Source organism: Grampus griseus (assembly GCF_964374135.1).
Source record: "Grampus griseus genome assembly, chromosome: 12".
Lineage (NCBI taxonomy): Eukaryota > Metazoa > Chordata > Mammalia > Artiodactyla > Delphinidae > Grampus > Grampus griseus.
In genome coordinates, this window is record NC_139006.1 from 7,981,813 (window position 1) to 8,002,937 (window position 21,125).

Consider the following 21,125-nt stretch of genomic DNA (forward strand, 5'->3'; position numbering starts at 1 on the left):
TGATGAAGAATCTATTTGACTTTGTAAAGCATTATCATTTTCACTGTTGTGTAATTCATTATTATTATTATTTTTTTTTTTTTCCAGAGAAGAGGAGGTATCTTGCAGTGGGCCTCTGTCCCAAAAACAAGCAGAATTTTTTCTTTCTCAACAGGTATGTTCTGTAATTGGTCATGAATTTTTTTTTAATCCTGTGACATTATATGTCATGACATGTTTGTTATGTGAGTAGGTTTATTAGTGAAGCAGCATTATTCTTATTCTTGGTCATTTTTTCTTTACTAACAATACAGTTGTAGCTATGTGTCCCTTCCTATTTTCTGTGTGATTTTATTTCTCTGTTAGGGTCATAATGCATGTTCATTTATTAATGGTGTGTGACTAACACAGCCCAAAAATGTGATTTAGAAGACCTACTTCCCTTTTCCCCAACACTTTATCATGGACATTTTCAAACAGAAATACAAATTGAAAAGCATTATATAGTGAATACCCATATACCCATCATCTAGATCCTGCAATTAATATTTTGCTCCGTTTATCATATATCTACCCATATAGCCACCATTTCATCTTATTTTTTGATACATTTCAAGTTGCAAGCATGGGTACACTTTTACCCCAGACATTTCTTACTGGTGTTTTTGAGCCATACTTTTTCCTTTTTTTGGTAATATAAGCTGGATGTTTTTCTCCCATGTTATTTTCAGCATAGAATTTTGATTTTTGCTCTACTTTTCTAGTTTTCCCTATTTTTGTTATTAATTTTCTTTCTGCAGAAAGATGTAATGTTTAGATCTAGATGCAGGTGATAGAATCACTCCTACAGATGAATACTAAACAGATTGAAAAACTCATCTAGACAATTGGTTAACTGTAGAGGAGAAAATAGACCTGGATCTTCACCTCATCTTTGCACCTCAGTACTTTACAGGTGGATTAAAGGCTTAACTATAAACATTTAAGGTTATAATTAGACCAGGAGGAACTACATATTAACTTTTTTTTTGAATTTCATTTATTTTTTTATATAGCAGGTTCTTATTAGTCATCCATTTTATACACATAAGTGTATACATGTCAATCCCAATCTTCCAATTCATCACACCACCCCTCCCACTCCGCCGCTTTCCCCCCTTGGTGTCCATACGTTTGTTCTCTACATCTGTGTTTCAATTTCTGCCCTGCAAACTGGTTCATCTGTACCATTTTTCTAGGTTCCACATATATGTGTTAATATGCGATATTTGTTTTTCTCTTTCTGACTTACTTCACTCTGTATGACAGTCTCTAGATTAATCCATGTCTCTACAAATGACCCAGTTTCGTTCCTTTTTATGGCTGAGTAATATTCCATTGTATATATGTACCACATCTTCTTTATCCACTCGTCTGTCCATGGGCATTTAGGTTGCTTCCATGACCTGGCTATTGTAAATAGTGCTGCAATGAACATTGGGATGCATGTGTCTTTTTGAATTATAGTTTTCTCTGGGTATATGCCCAGTAGTGGGATTGCTGGATCATATGGTAGTTCTATTTTTAGTTTTTTAAAGAACCTCCATACTGTTCTCCATAGTGGCTGTGTCAATTTACATTCCCACCAACAGTGCAAGAGGTTCCCTTTTCTCCACACCCTCTCCAGCATTTGTCATTTGTAGATTTTCTGATGATGCCCATTCTAACTGGTGTGAGGTGATACCTCATTGTAGTTTTGATTTGCATTTCTCTAATAATTAGTGATGTTGAGAAGCTTTTCATGTGCTTCTTAGCCATCTGTATGTCTTCTTTGGAGAAATGTCTATTTAGGTCTTCCGCCCATTTTTTGATTGGGTTGTTTGCTTTTTTAATGTTGAGCTGCATGAGCTGTTTATATATTTTGGAGATTAATCCTTTGTTTGTTGATTCGTTTGCAAATATTTTCTCCCATTCTGAGGGTTGTCTTTTCGTCTTGTTTGTAGTTTCCTTTGCTTTGCAAAAGCTTTTAAGTTTCATTAGGTCCATTTGTTTATTTTTGTTTTTATTTCCATTAATCTAAGAGGTGGATCAAAAAAGATCTTGCTGTGATTAATGTCAGAGTGTTCTTCCTATGTTTTCCTCTAAGAGTTTAATACTGTCCAGTCTTACATTTAGATCTCTAATCCATTTTGAGTTTATTTTTCTGTATGGCGTTAGGAAGTGTTCTAATTTCATTCTTGTACATGTAGCTGTCCAGTTTTCCCAGCACCACTTATTGAAGAGACTGTCTTTTCTGCATTGTATATCCTTGCCTCCTTTGTCTTAGATTAGTGACCACAGGTGCGTGGGTTAATCTCTGGGCTTTCTATCCTGTTCCATTGATCTATATTTCTGTTTTTGTGCTAGTACCATATTGTCTTGATTACTGTAGCTTTGTACTATAGTCTGAAGTCAGGGAGTCTGATTCCTCCAGCTCTGTTTTTTTCCCTCAAGACTGCTTTGGCTATTCGGGGTCTTTTGTGTCTCCATACAAATTTTAAGATTTTTTGTTCTAGTTCTGTAAAAAAATGCCATTGGTAATTTGATAGGGATTGCATTGAATCTGTAGATTGCTTTGGGTAATATAGTCATTTTCACAATATCGATTCTTCTAATCCAAGAACATGGTATATCTCTCCATCTGTTGGTATCATCTTTAATTTCTTTCATCAGTGTCTTACAGTTTTCTGCATAGAGGTCTTTTGTCTCCCTAGGTAGGTTTATTCCTAGGTATTTTATTCTTTTTGTTGCAGTGGTAAATGGGAGTGTTTCCTTAATTTCTCTTTCAGATTTTTCATCATTAGTGTATAGGAATGCAAGAGATTTTTGTGCATTAATTTTGTATCCTGCAACTTTACCAAATTCATTGATTAGCTCTAGTAGTTTTCTGGTGGCATCTTTAGGATTTTCTATGTATAGTATCATGTCATCTGCAAACAGTGACAGTTTTACTTCTTCTTTTCCAATTTGTATTCCTTTTTTTTCTTTTTCTTCTCTGATTGCCGTGGCTAGGACTTCCAAAACTATGTTGAATAATAGTGGTGAGAGAGGACATCCTAGTCTTGTTCCTGATCTTAGAGGAAAGGCTTTCAGTTTTTCACAATTGAGAATGATGTTCTCTGTGGGTTTGTCATGTATGGCCTTTATTATGTTGAAGTAGGTTCTCTCTATGCCCACTTTCTGGAGAGTTTTTATCATAAATGGGTGTTGAATTTTGTCAAAAGCTTTTTCTGCATCTATTGAGATGATCATATGGTTTTTATTCTTCAATTTGTTAATATGGTGTATCACATGGATTGATTTGTGTATATTGAAGAATCCTTGCATCTCTGGGATAAATCCCACTTGGTCATGATGTATGATCTTTTTAGTGTGTTGTTGGATTCTGTTTGCTAGTATTTTGTTGAGGATTTTTGCATCTATATTCATCAGTGATATTGGTCTGTAATTTTCTTTTTCTGTAGTACCTTTGTCTGGTTTTGTTATCAGGGTGATGGTGGCCTCATAGAATGTGTTTGGGAGTGTTCCTTCCTCCGCAGATTTTTGGAAGAGTTTGAGAAGGATGGGTGTTAGCTCTTCTCTAAATGTTTGGTAGAATTCACCTGTGAAGCCATCTGGTCCTGGACTTTTGTTTGTTGGAAGATTTTTAATCACAGTTTCAATTTCATTACTTGTGATTGGTCTGTTAATATTTTCTATTTCTTCCTGGTTCCGTCTTGGAAGGTTATACTTTTTAAGAATTTGTCCATTTCTTCCAGGTTGTCCATTTTATTGGCATAGAGTTGCTTGTAGTAGTCTCTTAGGATGCTTTGTATTTCTGTGGTGTCTGTTGTAACTTCTCCTTTTTCATTTCTAATTTTATTGATTTGAGTCCTCTCCCTCTTTTTCTTGATGAGTCTGGCTAATGGTTTATCAGTTTTGTTTATCTTCTCAAAGAACCAGCTTTTAGTTTTATTGATCTTTGCTATTGTTTTCTTTGTTTCTATTTCATTTATTTCTGCTCTGATCTTTATGATTTCTTTCCTTCTGCTAACTTCGGGTTTTGTTTCTTTCTCTAGTTCATTTAGGTGTAAGGTTAGGTTGCTTATTTGAGATTTTTCTTGTTTCTTGAGGTAGGCTTGTATTAGTATAAACTTCCCTCTTAGAACTGCTTTTGCTGCATCCCATAGGTTTTGGATTGTCGTGTCTTCATTATCATCTGTCTCTAGGTGTTTTTTGATTTCTTCAGTGATCTATTGGTTATTCAGTAACGTATTGTTTAGCCTCCATGTGTTTGTGTTTTTTATGTTTTTTTCCCTGTAATTGATTTCTAATCTCATAGCGTTGTGGTCAGAAAAGATGCTTGATATGATTTCAGTTTTCTTAAGTTTACCGAGGCTTGATTTGTGACCCAAGATGTGATCTATCCTGGAGAATGTTCTGTGCGCGCTTGAGAAGAAAGTGTAATCTGCTGTTCTTGGATGGAATGTCCTATAAATATCAATTAAATCTGTCTGGTCTATCGTGTCATTTAAAGCTTGTGTTTCCTTATTAATTTTCTGTTTGGATGATCTGTCCGTTGGTGTAAAAATCCCCCACTATTACTGTGTTACTGTCGATTTCCTCTTTTATAGCTGTTAGCAGTTGCCTTATGTATTGAGGTGCTCCTATGTTAGGTGCATATATATTTATAATTGTTATATCTTCTTCTTGGATTGATCCCTTGATCATTATGTAGTGTCTCCTTCCTTGTCTCTTGTAACATTCTTTATTTTAAAGTCTATTTTATCTGATAGAAGGATTGCTACTCCAGCTTTCTTTTGATTTCCATTTGCATGGAATATCTTTTTCTATCCCCTCACTTTCAGTCTGTATGTGTCCCTAGGTCTGAAGTGGGTCTCTTGTAGACAGCATATATATGGGTCTTGTTTTTGTATCCATTCAGAAAGCCTGTGTCTTTTGGTTGGAGCATTTAATCCATTCACATTTAAGGTAGTTATTAATATGTATGTTCCTATTACCATTTTCTTAATTGTTTTGGGTTTGTTTTTGGAGGTCCTTTTCTTCTCTTGTGTTTCCCACTTAGAGAAGTTCCTTTAGCATTTGTTGTAGAGCTGGTTTGGTGGTGCTGAATTCTCTTCGCTTTTCCTTATCTGTAAAGCTTCTGATTTCTGCATCGAATCTGAATGAGATCCTTGCTGGGTAGAGTAATCTTGGTTGTAGGTTCTTCCCTTTCATCACTTTAAGTATGTCATGCTACTCCCTTCTGGCTTGTAGAGTTTCTGCTGAGAAATCAGCTGTTAACCTTATGGGAGTTCCCTTGTATGTTATTTGTTGTTTTTCCCTTGCTGCTTTCAATAATTTTTCTTTGTCTTTAATTTTTGCCAATTTGATTACTACATGTCTCGGTGTGTTTCTCCTTGGGTTTATGCTGTATGGGACTTTCTGCACTTCCTGGACTTGGGTGGCTATTTCCTTTCCCATGTTAGGGAAATTTTCAACTATAATCTCTTCAAATATTGTCTTGGGTCCTTTCTCTCTCTCTTCTCCTTCTGGGACCCCTATAATGCAAATGTTGTTGTGTTTAATGTTGTCCCAGATGTCCCTTAGGATGTCTTCATTTCTTCTCATTTTTTCTTTCTTTATTCTGTTCCACAGCAGTGAATTCCACCATTCTGTCTTCCAGGTCACTTATCCGTTTTTCTGCCTCAGTTATTCTGCTACTGATTCCTTCTAGTGTATTTTTCATTTCAGTTATTGTGTTGTTCATCTCTGTTTGTTTGTTCTTTAATTCTTCTAGATCTTTGTTAAACATTTCCTGCATCTTCCCGATCTTTGCCTGCATTCTTTTTCCGAGGTCCTGGATCTTCTTCACTATCATTATTCTGAATTCTTTTTCTGGAAGGTTGCCTGTCTCCACTTCAGTTAGTTGTTTTCCTGGGGTTTTATCTTGTTCCTTCATCTGGTACATAGCCCTCTGCCTTTTCATCCTGTCCATCCCTCTGTGAATGTTACATATTAACTTTTAACTGATCTCTGGGTGGGGAAGGACTTTCTAAACAGAAAAGCTGTGGAAGAAAACACGTAGGAGATCATTTGATTTTTCAGCATAAAAATGAAAAACATCTACATGTCAGTACATGTTCTAACAAAATTAAAACTCAAACAACAAAACGGGAAAAAGAGTTGCAATACGTATGACAAAGGGTTAATACTTTTGCTTAAAAAATTGTAGTTTCAAAGCCCATTTGATGATGAGACAAATTTATAATATATTATTACATGAAAAAAGCAGGTAATAAAATGATATATTCTAACTTTGTTAAAAAAGTATGCGTATATATATGTATAAACACATACATACACACACACAGAAAAAAGACTGGAATGAGATACACTGACAAAAAAATAGTGTTATTTCTGGGTGGAAGGATTACAGATGATTTTTGTTTTCTTCTGTATGCTTTTCCATATTTTTGGAATCTTCTATAATGATATAATGAATTCAAATATAATTAGAAATTATTATTATTCATAAAGAAAAATTTGTCTAGCTAAAATTGAAGAGTCCATAACCCAGTTAAGTACTAATCATTAATTTAGAAGTCATTTTCTACATATTTTATATAATCATTGCTGGTACCATCCATATGAAACAGATAACCAGGAGTAGGGCAAGTGTGCATCTCCCTTTGCCAGGCTGGATATACATACTTCCTGCCTTAAAGGCACTTACAGTCTGGGGGTGGGGTCAGCTGGTACTTTTAATATAATTTGATAAGTACTGCAGGAAGGGTTAGTGCAGGGTGCTTGTGGGAGCATGTCGGTACTTACAGGACCTTACCTAGTTTAGAAGGTGATAGAAGCAGGTGGCTGAAATCTAAACTGGGCCCTGAAGACTGAGCAGGAGTTTGCATGGAAGACTATGTGGATGGGTCGTTGGGAAGCTTAGAATTCCAGGAAGAGGAAACAGTGTTCTGCATGGTCAAGAGGAGAGTGTAGGTGCAGAAAAAAAAGTAATCAGATGATGCTATTTAGTATACATGTCCATATGTTTATTGGTCATTTCTTTCTACTGAGTAGTCATTTTTAAATTTCAGGCTTCTTTGTTAAAGAATGATGAGACTAAAGCCCTCACTCCAGCTTCTTTGCAGAAAGAGTTGAACAACTTGTTGAAATTTAATCCTGATTTTGCTGAAGCGGTGAGTCTTTTCCAGAATTTGTTGCTAAGTTGGAAAGCAGGGACAAGACTGTTCTTCCTATTGAGTAGTCGTGCAAATGAGGATTGGCCGAATGACCCAGGTTCTTGGAAAGAAATCATGTTGTTGGCACTTAAAGGACTCAGCCTAGGTTGCAAAGCTTTCCCTCCCACCTCCACCCCTACTGGCCCGGGGGGATTTCTTTCTCTAGTTGCAGCGAGCGGGGGGCTACTCTTTGTTGTGGTGCGTGGGCTTCTCATTGTGGTGGCTTCTCTTGTTGCAGAGCATGGGCTCTAGATGCGTGGGCTTCATTAGTTGCGGCATGCAAGCTCAGTAGTTGTGGCTTGTGGGCTCTAGAGCGCAGCCTCAGTAGTTGTGGCGCATGGGCTTAGTTGCTCTGTGGCATGTGGGATCCTCCCGGGCCAGGGCTTGAACCCGTGTCCCCTGCATTGGGAGGCGGATTCTTAACCACTGCGCCACCAGGGAAGCTCTGAATTCAAGTTTTAAGATCTTTAGTTTTGTACTCACACTGTTCCTTAATGCCTGAGCTAGGTGATTCCCCCTCCATCCTCACGTATCACCCATGGATCCTAATATAACCAGTGGCATAGTGGATGAATATTCAGGATAAAACTCTGACACAAATTCTAATGGAATTCCCTTTTTTCGTTTGGGTACACCTTCTGGGGGGAAAGTGTACCCAAACCAGCTAATGTACCTTAAGCCTATTTAACCCTGCCTGTGGGGAAAAGATTAAGCTAAACTATGACCATCTTGTTAAAATGGTAGGGGATACACAGGTGTTTGCAGCCAGTGGAACTCTCTGAATTATTATTACACAAGAGGAAGCAGAGCATTTAAAATATGTTGATTGTTTCTTCTTTTAGCACTACCTCAGCTACTTAAACAACCTCCGGGTCCAAGATGTTTTCAGTTCAACACACAGCCTCCTTCATTATTTTGACCGCCTGATTCTTACTGGAGCCGAAAGCAAAAGTAATGGGGAAGAGGGCTATGGCCGGAGCTTGAGATACGCTGCTCTGAACCTGGCTGCCCTGCACTGCCGCTTTGGTCACTAGTAAGTTTATAGACTTTTGTTCATGCGGAAATTGAAGAAATTATCTCTCAAATGTTAATTGAGATGTATTTTCTTTTTAATATGCTGTATTAAAAAAAAAAGAAGAAGGAAAAGGAGAAAAGAAAGAGCCTGTTCAACCTGGAATTGTCAATAACTTCTAAAGAAGGAAGGTTTTTGCAGTGAACAGAAGTTAATGAAAACCTTCTGCCCAAAGAGTCTGCCCCCTGGTGTCACTATTTAGCATTACCATACAAGTACACGGCCTCTTTCTTTACTTCTAAGAATAACGGCCACTGAATTAAAAGGAAATTAGGTCATTAGGCCAGAGATTCCCAACAGGATTTTTCAGAGGTAATAATGGGGATGTAAAAGTTATTTTCAGTATTTCAAAAAGCCAAAAGGAAGTTGTATCTTTACTGCATAAAAGACTGCGTGGCTTACCGAACGTCACGTTTGTGCTTTTGGTTGGAATTCAGGCAGCTCAGTGCGTGACAATGACTTATGCCATTGCTAAGATATGCCTGTGATTTTAATAAATAAAAATTGGAAATTGATCAGTTATTATTTAGTAAAGACTTAAGAGGATAAAAGCTTTCAAAATATGGAGGCTATTTTGGAAATAATGAAATAATGTGAATGAATAATGGTGAAAAGGTAGGAAATTACTAATTGAAAGAGTCTCTCTGCCTCCCCTGTGGCTTTTTCCCATTTAAGAAAAATATGGTTTCTGCCACAGGCATCTTTGAATAGAGACTAGAGTGTGTTAATGGAAGTATAGTGTTCCAAATTCAAGAATTGAGACTTCTACCCCTTGCTCTATGGCCCAGGCAACAACCAGGAAATTCTATTAACTTCTGGTTGTCACATTTTAAAAGGGACATAGACAAGCTGGAGCTTGTTGGGGGGACAGCCTTACTGGAGGCATTCAAAGCCATGTCATATAAATAGTGTGGGAAGGATGTGAGAATGTTTAGCCTGGAAAAGAAATGATTTAGCCAAGCATGTGTTTGACATCTTCCTGTAGTGAAGGTCATGTGAAAAGGGCTTAGATTGATCGAGGGTGTGACTACTAGAGAAGATAGGGAGCTGGTAAGTGCAAGTTAAAGGGCAAAACATTTTTGCTCCTTATAAGGAGGAGGTTTCCTTGTATGGAACCCTCTGAGAAAGGTGTCAGCAGAGTGCTCATGTGTGCAGCAAGGGTGACATTAAGGGAATCCAAGTGTCAGATTGATACTTGAACCAAAAAATGTTTAAGGGTACTCTGAACTTCATGATTTTGTGAGATTCCATATTATCTTTTAAGAGTCAACTTCTTTTTTTCTGCCCAGCTTTAATAACCTCTTTGATCAGGGCCTTTCATGTTTTATGTACTCATAATAAATAGCAGCACCATTTGTAATATTTGCCAGTAACCTATCTCTGTGTTACACACAGCTTGCCCTAGGGTTTGGAAATTTGTATGCAGTCTGCTAGATACAAGTAATTAATCTGTTGATGAATTTCTCTATATTTACAATATTATCAGTGGATAGGCAGCTAACTGTATGGAATTAATTACTAATTAATATCTGATTTACTCAACTCCAGGCTTCTTTATTTTTAGTCCTGGAGTTATGGGCTTGTATAAATCTTTCTCACTTAGCTAATAGGATTGTGAAGATTTCTTGAAAATCTTTGTAGTTGCTTATTGAGCATCTACTATGTACTAGGCACTGTTCTAGGTGCTGGGGATCAGGAGTGAAAAAAAAGAGGAAAAAAAATACCCCTGTTCTCATGGAGCTTACAGTGGGGGAGATAAATAATAAACAGCACTAAACATAATTATAATGAATCAGGTAGTGATAGGTCAGGATAAGAGATTAGAGAGTGATGATGGGGAGTACTATTGTTTTCATAAGTAACACTCTTCTTCCAGATATACACACAAATCACTTATTTGTCAATTTGTAAATTTCTGTTTAAATAGTAAGGTAGCAACTTGGCCCTCCCTTACCTCTGTTAACTTAATATTTGAATAGAGATTTAAAGGAATTGAGGGAGTGAGTAATCTGTGCATTATCTGAAGAAAGAGTGTCCTTATTAGCTAGAACAGCAAGTTCAAAGGCCCTGAGGCAGGATTTACTTGGCATGTTTGAGGAGGAGCAAGTAGTGCGGTTAGAGTGCTGTAGTAAGGGGGGATAGAGGAGGACGGGGTTGTAGAGGTGGCAGGGGTCAGAGAGTTTAGGGTCCTGTAGGCCCGAGTAAGGACTTTGGCTTTTACACTGAATGACATAGGAAGCTGTTGTTTAGAGGCTACAGATCTTTCTGCTCTGGCATTTTGCGAACGGTAGACAGCCAATGCATTTCAGACCTTACAACCAGTTTGCCTCTTGCTCTTTTACTGAAAATTTTTATCAGAGGCTTTTCTGATTAGCAGCAATGGAAAACCGTAGGTTCTTTAAGGATTTGCCAGAAACTTTGAAGTTTCTGTGTTGGTAATCTACCTTTTCTTCCTACCTGAGAAAAATAGTCTTTCTTTAGTCCTGTTTTAGCATACTATCTATACAGTTCTCCCAAAAACCTTTTTTCTAAATGTAACATTATTTATTTGGTCATCAGATGTTCAACAAAATTAAATCAACTGATATTTATTGAGGGCCTGTGTGTAAAGATATGCTTCCTGCTTTCAAATAGCTTATATTCTGGTGCCTCTCAGCATTAAAAGGGATTTAAAAGAAATGTAAAATAGGTAAAAATGTATCTGGTTTCTTTATTCAAACAGGTAATTATTGAGGAAGAATTCAGCTATTAATTGATTGTGTGAGGCTGTTGCTCGTGTTGATAGAAAATTTGACATTAATTTTTCCCTATGTAAGTGCTACCCATAGAATTTCTGATTCTTTTTTGAGATCCTCAGTGCTCCAGTATTTATAGAACTTCTGTGCCCTCTGCAGGTTGAAGAAATAAAACTAACACAGATTAAATAAATAGAGGGTGGTGCACAGTAGTATTTAATTAAGCACCGCAGGCAGGTAGCATTTCTGTGGGCTTTTTCAGAAGCGAAGGCCCAGTGGGGCCAAGAACAGTTGGCTGAGTTTCCACAGAAGTTGCGAGGTTGGGGGACACATCCCAGAGGGAGGGGAACCACATGAGCAGAAAGAAGACGTCTCAGAAGGGAAAATCCTCAAAATACTTTTAAAAACTAGTATTGAAAAAAATTATAAAAGTATCAGATCCCATAGTTAAAAAAAATTTTCAAATGATGCAGAAGCGAAGGCAATGGAAAGTAAAATCTTACATCCTCTCCTTGTCCCTCCCCTCAGCAGTAGACAACTAAAAAAAAAATCTTAGGAGCTGGGATGAAGAAAAGCCATTCTTTCATGTCCCTTTTAGTAGAAGTCCACCTTAGAAGGGACATGTTCTGTATCTCCACTGTTACTGTTTCTTACCGCTGGGGGAGGGGAGTGCCTCTGAGGGAATAAGCCCGTGGTTTCAACTTCCAACCCAGAGGCGTGCACGCTGGTGAATTACCGTACAGATGACTTCCTGTTACTGTTGCTTGTACATGTTTGTGGTTGTTAATGAGTTATTAATGTTCAGTCTGTCATTAGTCAACAGGCAGAGCTTGCCCTGCAGGAGGCGATTAGGATTGCCCAGGAGTCCAACGATCACGTGTGTCTCCAGCATTGCTTGGTGAGGCCACCTTCCTGTCTTGGAAGTTCTGCCTTTGGGTTGAGTTGGCTTTCGAAAGGGCCCGTTTGAATTGGGAGGTCCTCAGCAGTGGTGGGAAACTAGTTAGGGGGTCAGGGAAATTCAGGAAAGGCAACCCATGTTTATTTATGTTTCTTAATTCTTGATGTCCATTTTACTTTGGAGGCATTTCTTGTCTACAAGTTTTAATGCAGCTTGCCATGCAAAGCTGCCGCATCAAGTGTTGGCATTAACAAAGGTGTTTGCAATACTGGTAACTGGATAAGACCTGGTCCTGTCAAAGCATCTTCACCAAGCACAAGTAGAACACAGACTTCAGCAACCACCTGAGCATTTCACTTTCTCAGTTACAGGCCATATGGGGGCTTCATGCTTTTTTTCTGGAACATTTGCCACTCACTGCTCTCAGAGGTGAAGAAGATAAATGGCTTGATTATTTCAGTCTGATGGTTTTAATATGTTTGATGGGTTTCATTTAGGTTTATAATTTGTGAAAGTGTATTTTAGAGGATTTATCTTGTCTGTTGTTAATTTGTTCTTACAACCATGCTGATGCTTTCAACAGAACATTAGCCATTATTATTGTTATGATACATTTTGATGACTTCTCTTGCCAGAGCTGGCTTTATGTGCTGGGACAGAAGAGATCCGATAGCTATGTTCTTCTAGAACATTCTGTGAAGAAAGCTGTACATTTTGGGTTACCGGTAAGGCTCATCTTTCTGTGAGATTGTTTAAACAAATGGTATGGTTTTATTCTTGGTAGTTTCATGTGACCTTAATTATTAAACCACTAAATTCTCTTGATGTGTTTCTCTCTGCTCCCTTTATCCTAATAACATCTGTGAAAGTTGCATTTATCAACTTGATGAGATCTTTGTTTAGTTTATTATCAACACTAACTTACACATATTTATTTAGAAAATTTTTAGGGAAGGCTTATTTTTAAACCAGGGATTGGCAAACTCTACAGCCCATGGGCCAGATCTGGCTCACTGCCTGCTTATGTATGGCCCTCAAGCTAAGAATGGATTTTACATTTTTAAATAGTTGGGGGAAAAAAAACAAAGAAGAATATGCGACATAGACCAACTGTGGCCTGCAAAACCTAAACTATTTACTATCTGGCCCTTTACAGAACAAGTTTGCTGATCCTTATTTGAAATAATAAACAAAGCCAGGAACCAGTAGACCTGACCAGCAGATTTGTCCTTTCTCATTTTGAGTAGCAGGGAAGGACCTGAATTATATTCCTCGATGACAAATACTGAGGGGCATTGAAAGGGCATAGTCTCTACACATGAAATAGTAATGACTGTTAGAATCTAGATTACTATTGCTCAAAGAACCTTATTCTGTCTAAAAAAAATTTAAAAATAAATGATAGACTTCTTAAGCACAATTTTTGTTACGGATTTAAGTGGACTTTTTTTAGTTGAGCTTTCATCCTTGAAAATTATACCAGAAGTTAATGAAAAGATAATTATGCTCATAATAGGCAGCCTTTCTTAATCTCCTACCACATAATGTGCCCAGCACTGTTTGATATATACTATTTAATTTTAATCCTTAAAATAATTCTTTATGATGGGTGTGATGCCCATTTTACAGATGGGCTTGTCTAAGAAGCTAAGTGACTGGCCCCAGGTCACATGATAAATGGCAGAGGCAGTGCTTAAGTCCAGATCCATTTAATTTCAAAGCCCTGGCTCTTCCCATTGTACTATTACCCTCTCTTCCATCCCCAGTTTTTCAGGAACATATCGCATACGGGTCAGGGTCAGGCTTACAGGTACTTTCTTTTTAAATAGTGCTATCATTGTGCATGTGCTGAAATGAAATATGCCAAATTTCTGAAGAGCAAAACAAAATTTTGTCACGTAATCTCTATCATGAGTCGTGCGTATGTCTGTCCCCTTAGTACCTCGCCTCTCTGGGAATACAGTCCCTAGTTCAGCAGAGAGCTTTTGCTGGGAAGACCGCGAACAAACTTATGGATGCACTAAAGGACTCCGACCTCCTGCACTGGAAACACAGCCTGTCAGAGCTCATTGACATCAGCATCGCACAGAAAACAGCCATCTGGAGACTCTACGGCCGCAGGTGGGTCTTCAAGGCTGTGAGGGCACGAATCCTTTTATAGATGAGCTGAAGCCAGCAAATGGGTTCTGTGAAGGCCAAATGGATGGAGGTTGTTTGTACAGGGGATTAAAGAAAGCGCTTTAGAATTTTAAAACATTTTCTACTTTGCACAGACTTTGCAAAGATTTTTCCTATGCGCATTTTTATTTACTCCTCCCAACAGCTCTGGGAGGTAACTGGGGGGTGATCTCCATTCCAGGATGCATAGGACAAGGTTCACAAATCTGATCTGCCCCAGATCACAAACGAATTAACAAGCGACAGAGCCCAGACTCAAGCCCAGGTCCTCTGACTCCAAGCACCACGGCCCTGCACTCTGAGATGGGAACCTCTCTTCCTGTTGGCCAGGAGGCATGGGCCACACTCACTCAAGCCGAGCACCCCCTTAACCCAAAAGCTGCTATGTAAAGAAAGTTGCTTCCCTGTTGCCCAGGGTGTATTCTCTGGACTGTCTCCAGCTCTGTGTGTAACTCCCATTTAGCCTCCTGTAGCCTGGAAGTAAACTTCTGAACCAGATTTTTAGTCCTGGAGCTACCTCACCTAGACAATATGCTGCTTCTAGGAATTCAGTCATGAAAGGAAGTGCCTATTTTATCAGTCTTGTTTTTGTACTTGAAATAATTTTTGGCACGATGTGGTCTGAAACAGCTGCAGACACTAGCCACTGCTTCCACTGTCAGAGCAGCCAGTGCCAGGATGGCATCAGGTCTGAATTTACCCGTGAAAACTAATTAACATACTGTGACCACAGGGAAAATTAGAGGCAGTGGGGCGGTCTGGAGCTTGGAGCTCCCAATTGTGCCATAACCACTACGTTTTCTTTGGGGCTGCACATCCAGGATGCTTTTCTGCTCTCCTCGTCCCGAGGACAGGAGAACTGGCTTTGGGAGGCAGCTGCTCCCCGGAAGCCAGAGCCTGCTTCCTCCTGTTTCCACCCAAGGTAACTGTAGGGTGTGGCTGAGGGCAGCCTGTGTCTCTTGACTGATGGGGCTTCCTGTGTCTCCTCCCCAGCACCATGGCCCTGCAGCAAGCCCAGCTGCTGCTGAGCATGAACAGCCTAGAGTCGGTGAACGCAGGTGTGCAGCAGAACAACACGGAATCGTTTGCTGTGGCGCTGGGCCACCTCGCCGAGCTGCACGCGGAGCAGGTGGGCAGGTGGCCGGGCCCTGTGCTTCTGGAGCCATGTAGGCCCCGCCATTTCTGTCCTCTAGTGCTTGAGAAAAGCACTGGACGGGTCTGGTTGGATGCAAGTGGTTGGAAGGGTGAAATCCCACCAGTAGAAATGGACTGGGTGTGGAGTCTGCAACGTTTGTTGAACTTGGGATCTCTTTCGGCATCAGGGAAGAGAGTGAGAGGTCAGCTGTTTCTATGTACCAAATGGAATAAAAAGGAGTCTTTGAAATTTAGGGTGGTAGAGCTGTGTTTGTTTGTGGGAAAGGGAAGAACATAATAAGAGTACAGCTAAGATGACAATAGCCAAGGTTTGTTGTACATTTGTCCTGTGCCGGGCCCTATGCTTAGCGATTTACATGTATCATCTTCCTGATTCCTTACAGTAGCCTCGTAAGGTCAGCTTTATCATCACCCCTATTTCACAGAAAAGAAACTGAGCTCCAGGGAGCTAAATCCCATACCCACAGCCAGTAAATGTCAGTGTCAGATCTTCAACCCAAGTCTGATTGACTCCAAAGAAAGATAGTTGGAATAGGGCATTACCTTTACTTACAGCCCAAGTAATTTCACACGATTCTTTTTATAGGGGATTGATTAAAGGGTCTCTCATGATGCTCTAGGCTTCCTTTCCCCTTTGCTCAAAAGTATCTTCTTCCATGGGAAAAGGTCAGGGAAAGCTCTTATCTAAAGCCCTCCAACTAACTTGCTGCCTTGCTATAAGCACATTTCCTTGATCATATTATTTTCTCCACCTCTTTGTGGTATAATAATGATCGTTAGGTTGCATCCTAACACTCAGTATTCCTTAATCTGCATCCTAAAATCTTTGAGTGGTTTCCACCCCTTTCAGAAGTCTATAAATACTTCCCTCTACTAGACATACTTTAGCATTTTACAATCCTCTAAGTGGCTGTGTAAACAAAGGGCATGGATGGGCTCTGGCTGATGGCGTCTGCCTGCACCTCCATCAGCTGCTATCTTCCTGTATCTGGGAAGCAGCGCCTGAGCTCTCTGACATTAAAACAGCAGACCAGCTGCTCTTGCTGTTTGCTTTCCTCCAGGAATGTTGCACATTAATCACTTTCTTGGTCTTTTTCCCCCCTCGTAGTGGTTCTGGAACGTCTTTAACGTGGATTCTTTTCCTCTGCTGGTGCCTTGGTTAAGTGGAGCGTTTGTAATAAATGAGTCAGTGAACGTTCAGTTAGGCATTTGGTACGAGCCTCACGTTGACTTTTTTCCCCCAACAACTTTATTGAGATAGAATTCACATGCCATACAATCCACCCATTTACAGTGTCCCCTTGTGACTTTTTCAAGTAGGATTCTCCCCACTGACCCCAAGCTTAAAGAGTGGAATAACTTCCCTTTGGTTCTCTTTGAGTGATGTAGGGTAGAAATTATTTCTTCATCTCCTGGAATGGAGAACCGCTTTACGAAAATCTGGTCTTGGCTCAATTCTTTAGCCTTAGCTTTCTCCAAGTTCAGTTGTTAATAGTTCTGTGATTTTTTCTGGGGGTAATACCATGCTCTTTGGGTCTGTATTAATCTTTCTATCTCCGGGCTTATGTGAAAGACCTGCTGACGCCATTGTTGCCTGGCTCCAATGGATGTGCTAGGAGACCTCTAATTATACAGCTAGAAGACAGTCAGTGGCCACTTTATTTCAATTCAGTCTCTTTCCCCACCTCTTCTCAACCTGCCTTAGAAAGACTTTTCTAGTGTCAGAACATTGACCATGTAGATAAACCCACTGAGCTGATGACTGTCGCATTTTCAATTATACAGGTTAGACTTACACCTATGAAATTAAGCTTGGCCAACTGCGGAGAAGGCAGTTTTATCATGAATTTCTATTTGCTCTTTTATTTCCTTTGTGTTGTGCTTCCAGTTGTGTCCTGAAACTGATCTCTAGATAAACTGGATGCTGCACTTTGCTGTGGTGGTGACTGGGGCTTGGGTGAACCTAGAAGGAAGTTATGGGGTCTGAACTGCTGTTTGTGAGCTTCCTCCTGCAGCCCAGAGGAAGTGCTAAGAGATCCGGCCCCCTTTACTCTTTCTGCGTAACTCTGGTTCATCGTGTCACATTCCTCTCCCAGCCTCAGGAAATGGCAGGTCACAATAGGAATGTTTTGGGGGAGTGCTGCCGTGTGCACTGTTCTCTCTACTTGGCCTGAAGGTTTGACAGCCATCTAGATCCACACGCCCAACTCCGTATGGTAGTCATGAAAATAATTGGCAAGACTGGCCAGTTAAAATCACAAGAATAAAAAGATTAATGATCTTTTATTATAATTCAGTATACTTTTGACTTAATTCACTTCAAATAGAAGTTCACCTGTGGTCTAACTGAGCTTCTATATAGACTGAAGATATACTACCTGACCAAAGGATAGGGACAAATTGAAAAGCTTTTGGGGGCTTAATAAGATAGACATTCTAGCAATATAAGAGTATAAAAAAGACATGAACATGTATTCACAGAAAAAACATAAATGATTATAAAACATGAAAAAATTTCAATCTAGTCATTAAAGAAATTCAAATTAACACAGTGAAATAACCAGTTTCATCAAACAAATAGGCAAAGAAGCTAAATATCAGGGGAGGAGAAAGGTGTAGAATGCTGGTATAAGAGTACTTGGTATGGGCTTCCCTGGTGGCGCAGTGGTTGAGAGTCCGCCTGCCGATGCAGGGGACACGGGTTCGTGCCCCGGTCCGGGAGGATCCCACATGCCGCGGAGCGGCTGGGCCCGTGAGCCATGGCCGCTGAGCCTGCGCGTCCGGAGGCTGTGCTCCGCAACGGGAGAGGCCACAACAGTGAGAGGCCCGCGTACTGCAAAAAAAAAAAAAAAAAAGAGTACTTGGTACATTTCTGTATGGTAATTTAGTAATATACCTATCAAAAAGCTTAAAAGTGCCTACCATTTAGCCCAGCAATTTTACTTCTAAGGTATTATCCTAAGGAAATAATTGGACAAGTATGCAAAGATGTATCCACCAAGATAATCATTCTAGCATTTTTAAAATGGAAAAAATTGGAAACAATCAAAATATCACAAACTAGGAGTTTTTGGGTTTTTTTTTTTGCCGTACGCGGGCCTCTCACTGTTGTGGCCTCTCCCATTGCGGAGCACAGGCTCCGGACGCTCAGGTTCAGCGGCTGTGGCTCACGGGCCCAGCCGCTCTGCGGCATGTGGGATCTTCCCGGACCGGGGCACGAACCCGTGTCCCCTGCATCGGCAGGTGGACTCTCAACCACTGCGCCACCAGGGAAGCCCGGAGATTATTTTGATTGGACTATAATTTATTTACCTAATAAAATACTGTGATGTATAGATTTATTTGTTGACACTGAAAAGATTCATTCATTCAAAAAATATTTATTGAGTACCTACCATGTGGTAAATAGGCAATTTACAAAAATGGTATGTATACCTATTTTTGGAATACTTATATGTTTTATATTCATGTGAATATGAGAAGTTCAGAAGGATATGTGCCGAGAAATTACTGTGATTATCTTTGGTGGGATTAAAAGTAATTTGCCTTTTTCTCGTTGTTCACATGTATTTCGTAAGTTTTTTTCCTAGAGTGAACATGTATTACAGGTGTAATTAAAAAACAATTTTTTTAATGTACAAGTGAAATACATTAGAGCCTAAGAAAAATGGCCCCTTGATACTTGACAGTCTCTGCCTAGGGTCATCAGGCTGCTGCGCCAAGAACAGGTGAGTCATACTCATGTCCTGTGAGTGGGATCGCAGGTGTGGTGTCAGCACAGGCGTGCTAAACAAATCGTGGCTTTCTATTTTAGGGCTGTTTCGCTGCAGCTTCAGAAGTGTTAAAGCACTTGAAGGAGCGATTCCCACCTAACAGTCAGCATGCCCAGGTAACCTGCCTTTTGTGTGTCATCGATTTATTTTTGAAAATACCATTTTTACTGCATTATTGTCAAAATAGGGTATTTTAGAGTCTCCCCTCAGCCTCTCGTGTCTTGGTTCCTTTCTGTGACGTCCGTGCTTTGAGGTCAACATAGGAGACTCTGTAAACTGCGTTCCAGAAGGCTGAGGAATAACCTCTGAGAAAAGATTAAAGTAGGGTACTTTTTTCATTCCTGTCTTCGTGGTTTTAAATTAGTATTCCCTATACCTCTAACTGTATGGGAGTAAGCAAAGAAATCATCAGTGTCCTTTGATAGATCAAGAATTAGGTCTCCGTTTTGTTACTCTGTTTTCTCCTACTTGGCAGCTTTAACCTCTTCCTCCCAGAATTGAATAACCTTTTGGCAAGATGTATGCAGAGGGAATGAACTTTATAAAGCAGTCCTAGGCACTCTGTTCCTTTTTGCACCAATTTCCATCTCTGATGGGGCCAAGAAAACTATTACGAGGGGCCTCTTTCTCTTCCTCCCCTTACCAAGTTTCGTATTAACTAAATTAGGGAATTTGAAATCATGAGAGACCATGGCCTGGGAATCTCCTACTGTTGGTCCCTGAGCTGGGGGTAGGGGGGCTTCCGTTCACATGGGTTGCTGGCCCCACCTCATTAGATATGGTGTGAATGCCCGTCTGCTTATGAGCTGTGCTGGGATCTCACTGCTGCTGGCTGTGATCTGAATTCAGAGTACCCAGATGGAAAGGTGGTAAGCGAACAAAATAGAAGCTAGCACCCAAGGATGCTGTGGGGAAAAAGAATTAAGCGTGGTTCTGTGGTAGTGCTAATGTGATGGAGCAGTTTCGGTTACTGTTCTAGGCATGTTTTAAGAAGGTGCACAGTAAAAAAAAAAAAAGACACAATTTAACTCACATTCTAGAAGAAACATGTATGGCTGATAAAGAGATGAAAAGATGCTCAGCCTGACTATTGATCAAGGGACATACAAATGAAAAAATAAGGAGGTATTTCATACCCATCAGACTGGCCAAAAGTAACATATCTGACACCACCAATTGTTGGTGAAGGTGTGGAGCAATGAGTCATGTCATACACCGCCGGCGGGGAGTGTAAACTGGTGTGACCCATCTGGCGAACAAATGGGCACTGTGTTAAGGAGAAGGTGCATATGTCCTACAGCCCAGCTTTCCCACGGCTTGCTGTATACCCAGGGTAACTGTTGCACAGCACAGGGGGTGATGTAGGGGAGTGTTTGCTGCAGCACTGTTCAGAAGAGTGAGAAAGTGGAAGTACCTAAATACCCATCAACACAAGAATAGATAAGTTGTTGCATATTCATACAGTTGAAAACTATTCATCAGTGAAAAGGAATGAACTAGAACTACTTGTATTAACATGTTTAAGCCTCCCCAAAATAATGTTGAGCTTAAAAGCAAGTTGTCAAAGGATGCATACAGTATGATGCTATTTATTTATACAAAATTTAAAAACATGTAAGATCATACTATATATTGTTTTTTTTCATACTATATATTGTTTAAGGATAAGTAAATATTTTGTAAAAGTATAAAAACATGATTGGGGGGACTTCCCCAGTGGCCCAGTGGTTAAGACTCCTCGCTTCCAATGCAAGGGGTCTGGGTTCAATCCCTGGTCGGGGAACTAAGATCCCACATGCCGTGCGGTAAATAAATGAATGAATGAATAATCAATCGTCATAGATCACTCATTAAAAAAAATTCTTAAAAAAAATGGGAATGATAAACAACAGATCAAATGCTTCCTTTGAAAACAGAAAGAGGAGAATGGAATTTGCAAAGTACCTCAATAATGTGCAATAGTATCCAAAGCAAGTAAAGCAAAATGTTGTGATTTGACAAAGTTGATGGTTGCTATACATGTTTTGTTATTTTATTCTTAGTGCTTTTTCACAGACTTGAAATATTTAAAAAAAATTTTTTTAATCTAAAAAA

The 21,125-nt window shown here is 39.7% G+C and overlaps 1 protein-coding gene across 1 annotated transcript in view; it reads left to right on the top strand.

Moving 5' to 3' along the window:
• ANAPC5 (anaphase promoting complex subunit 5) overlaps positions 1–21,125 on the top strand; it is a 38,414-nt gene that overhangs the window by 11,634 nt on the left and 5,655 nt on the right. Inside the window, exons 5-12 of the mRNA XM_082667204.1 lie at positions 88–154; positions 7,077–7,178; positions 8,063–8,253; positions 11,844–11,925; positions 12,561–12,650; positions 13,865–14,046; positions 15,097–15,232; positions 19,073–19,147. Coding sequence (XP_082523330.1) covers positions 88–154; positions 7,077–7,178; positions 8,063–8,253; positions 11,844–11,925; positions 12,561–12,650; positions 13,865–14,046; positions 15,097–15,232; positions 19,073–19,147 — 925 coding nt within the window. The remainder of the gene's footprint in view (positions 1–87; positions 155–7,076; positions 7,179–8,062; positions 8,254–11,843; positions 11,926–12,560; positions 12,651–13,864; positions 14,047–15,096; positions 15,233–19,072; positions 19,148–21,125) is intronic.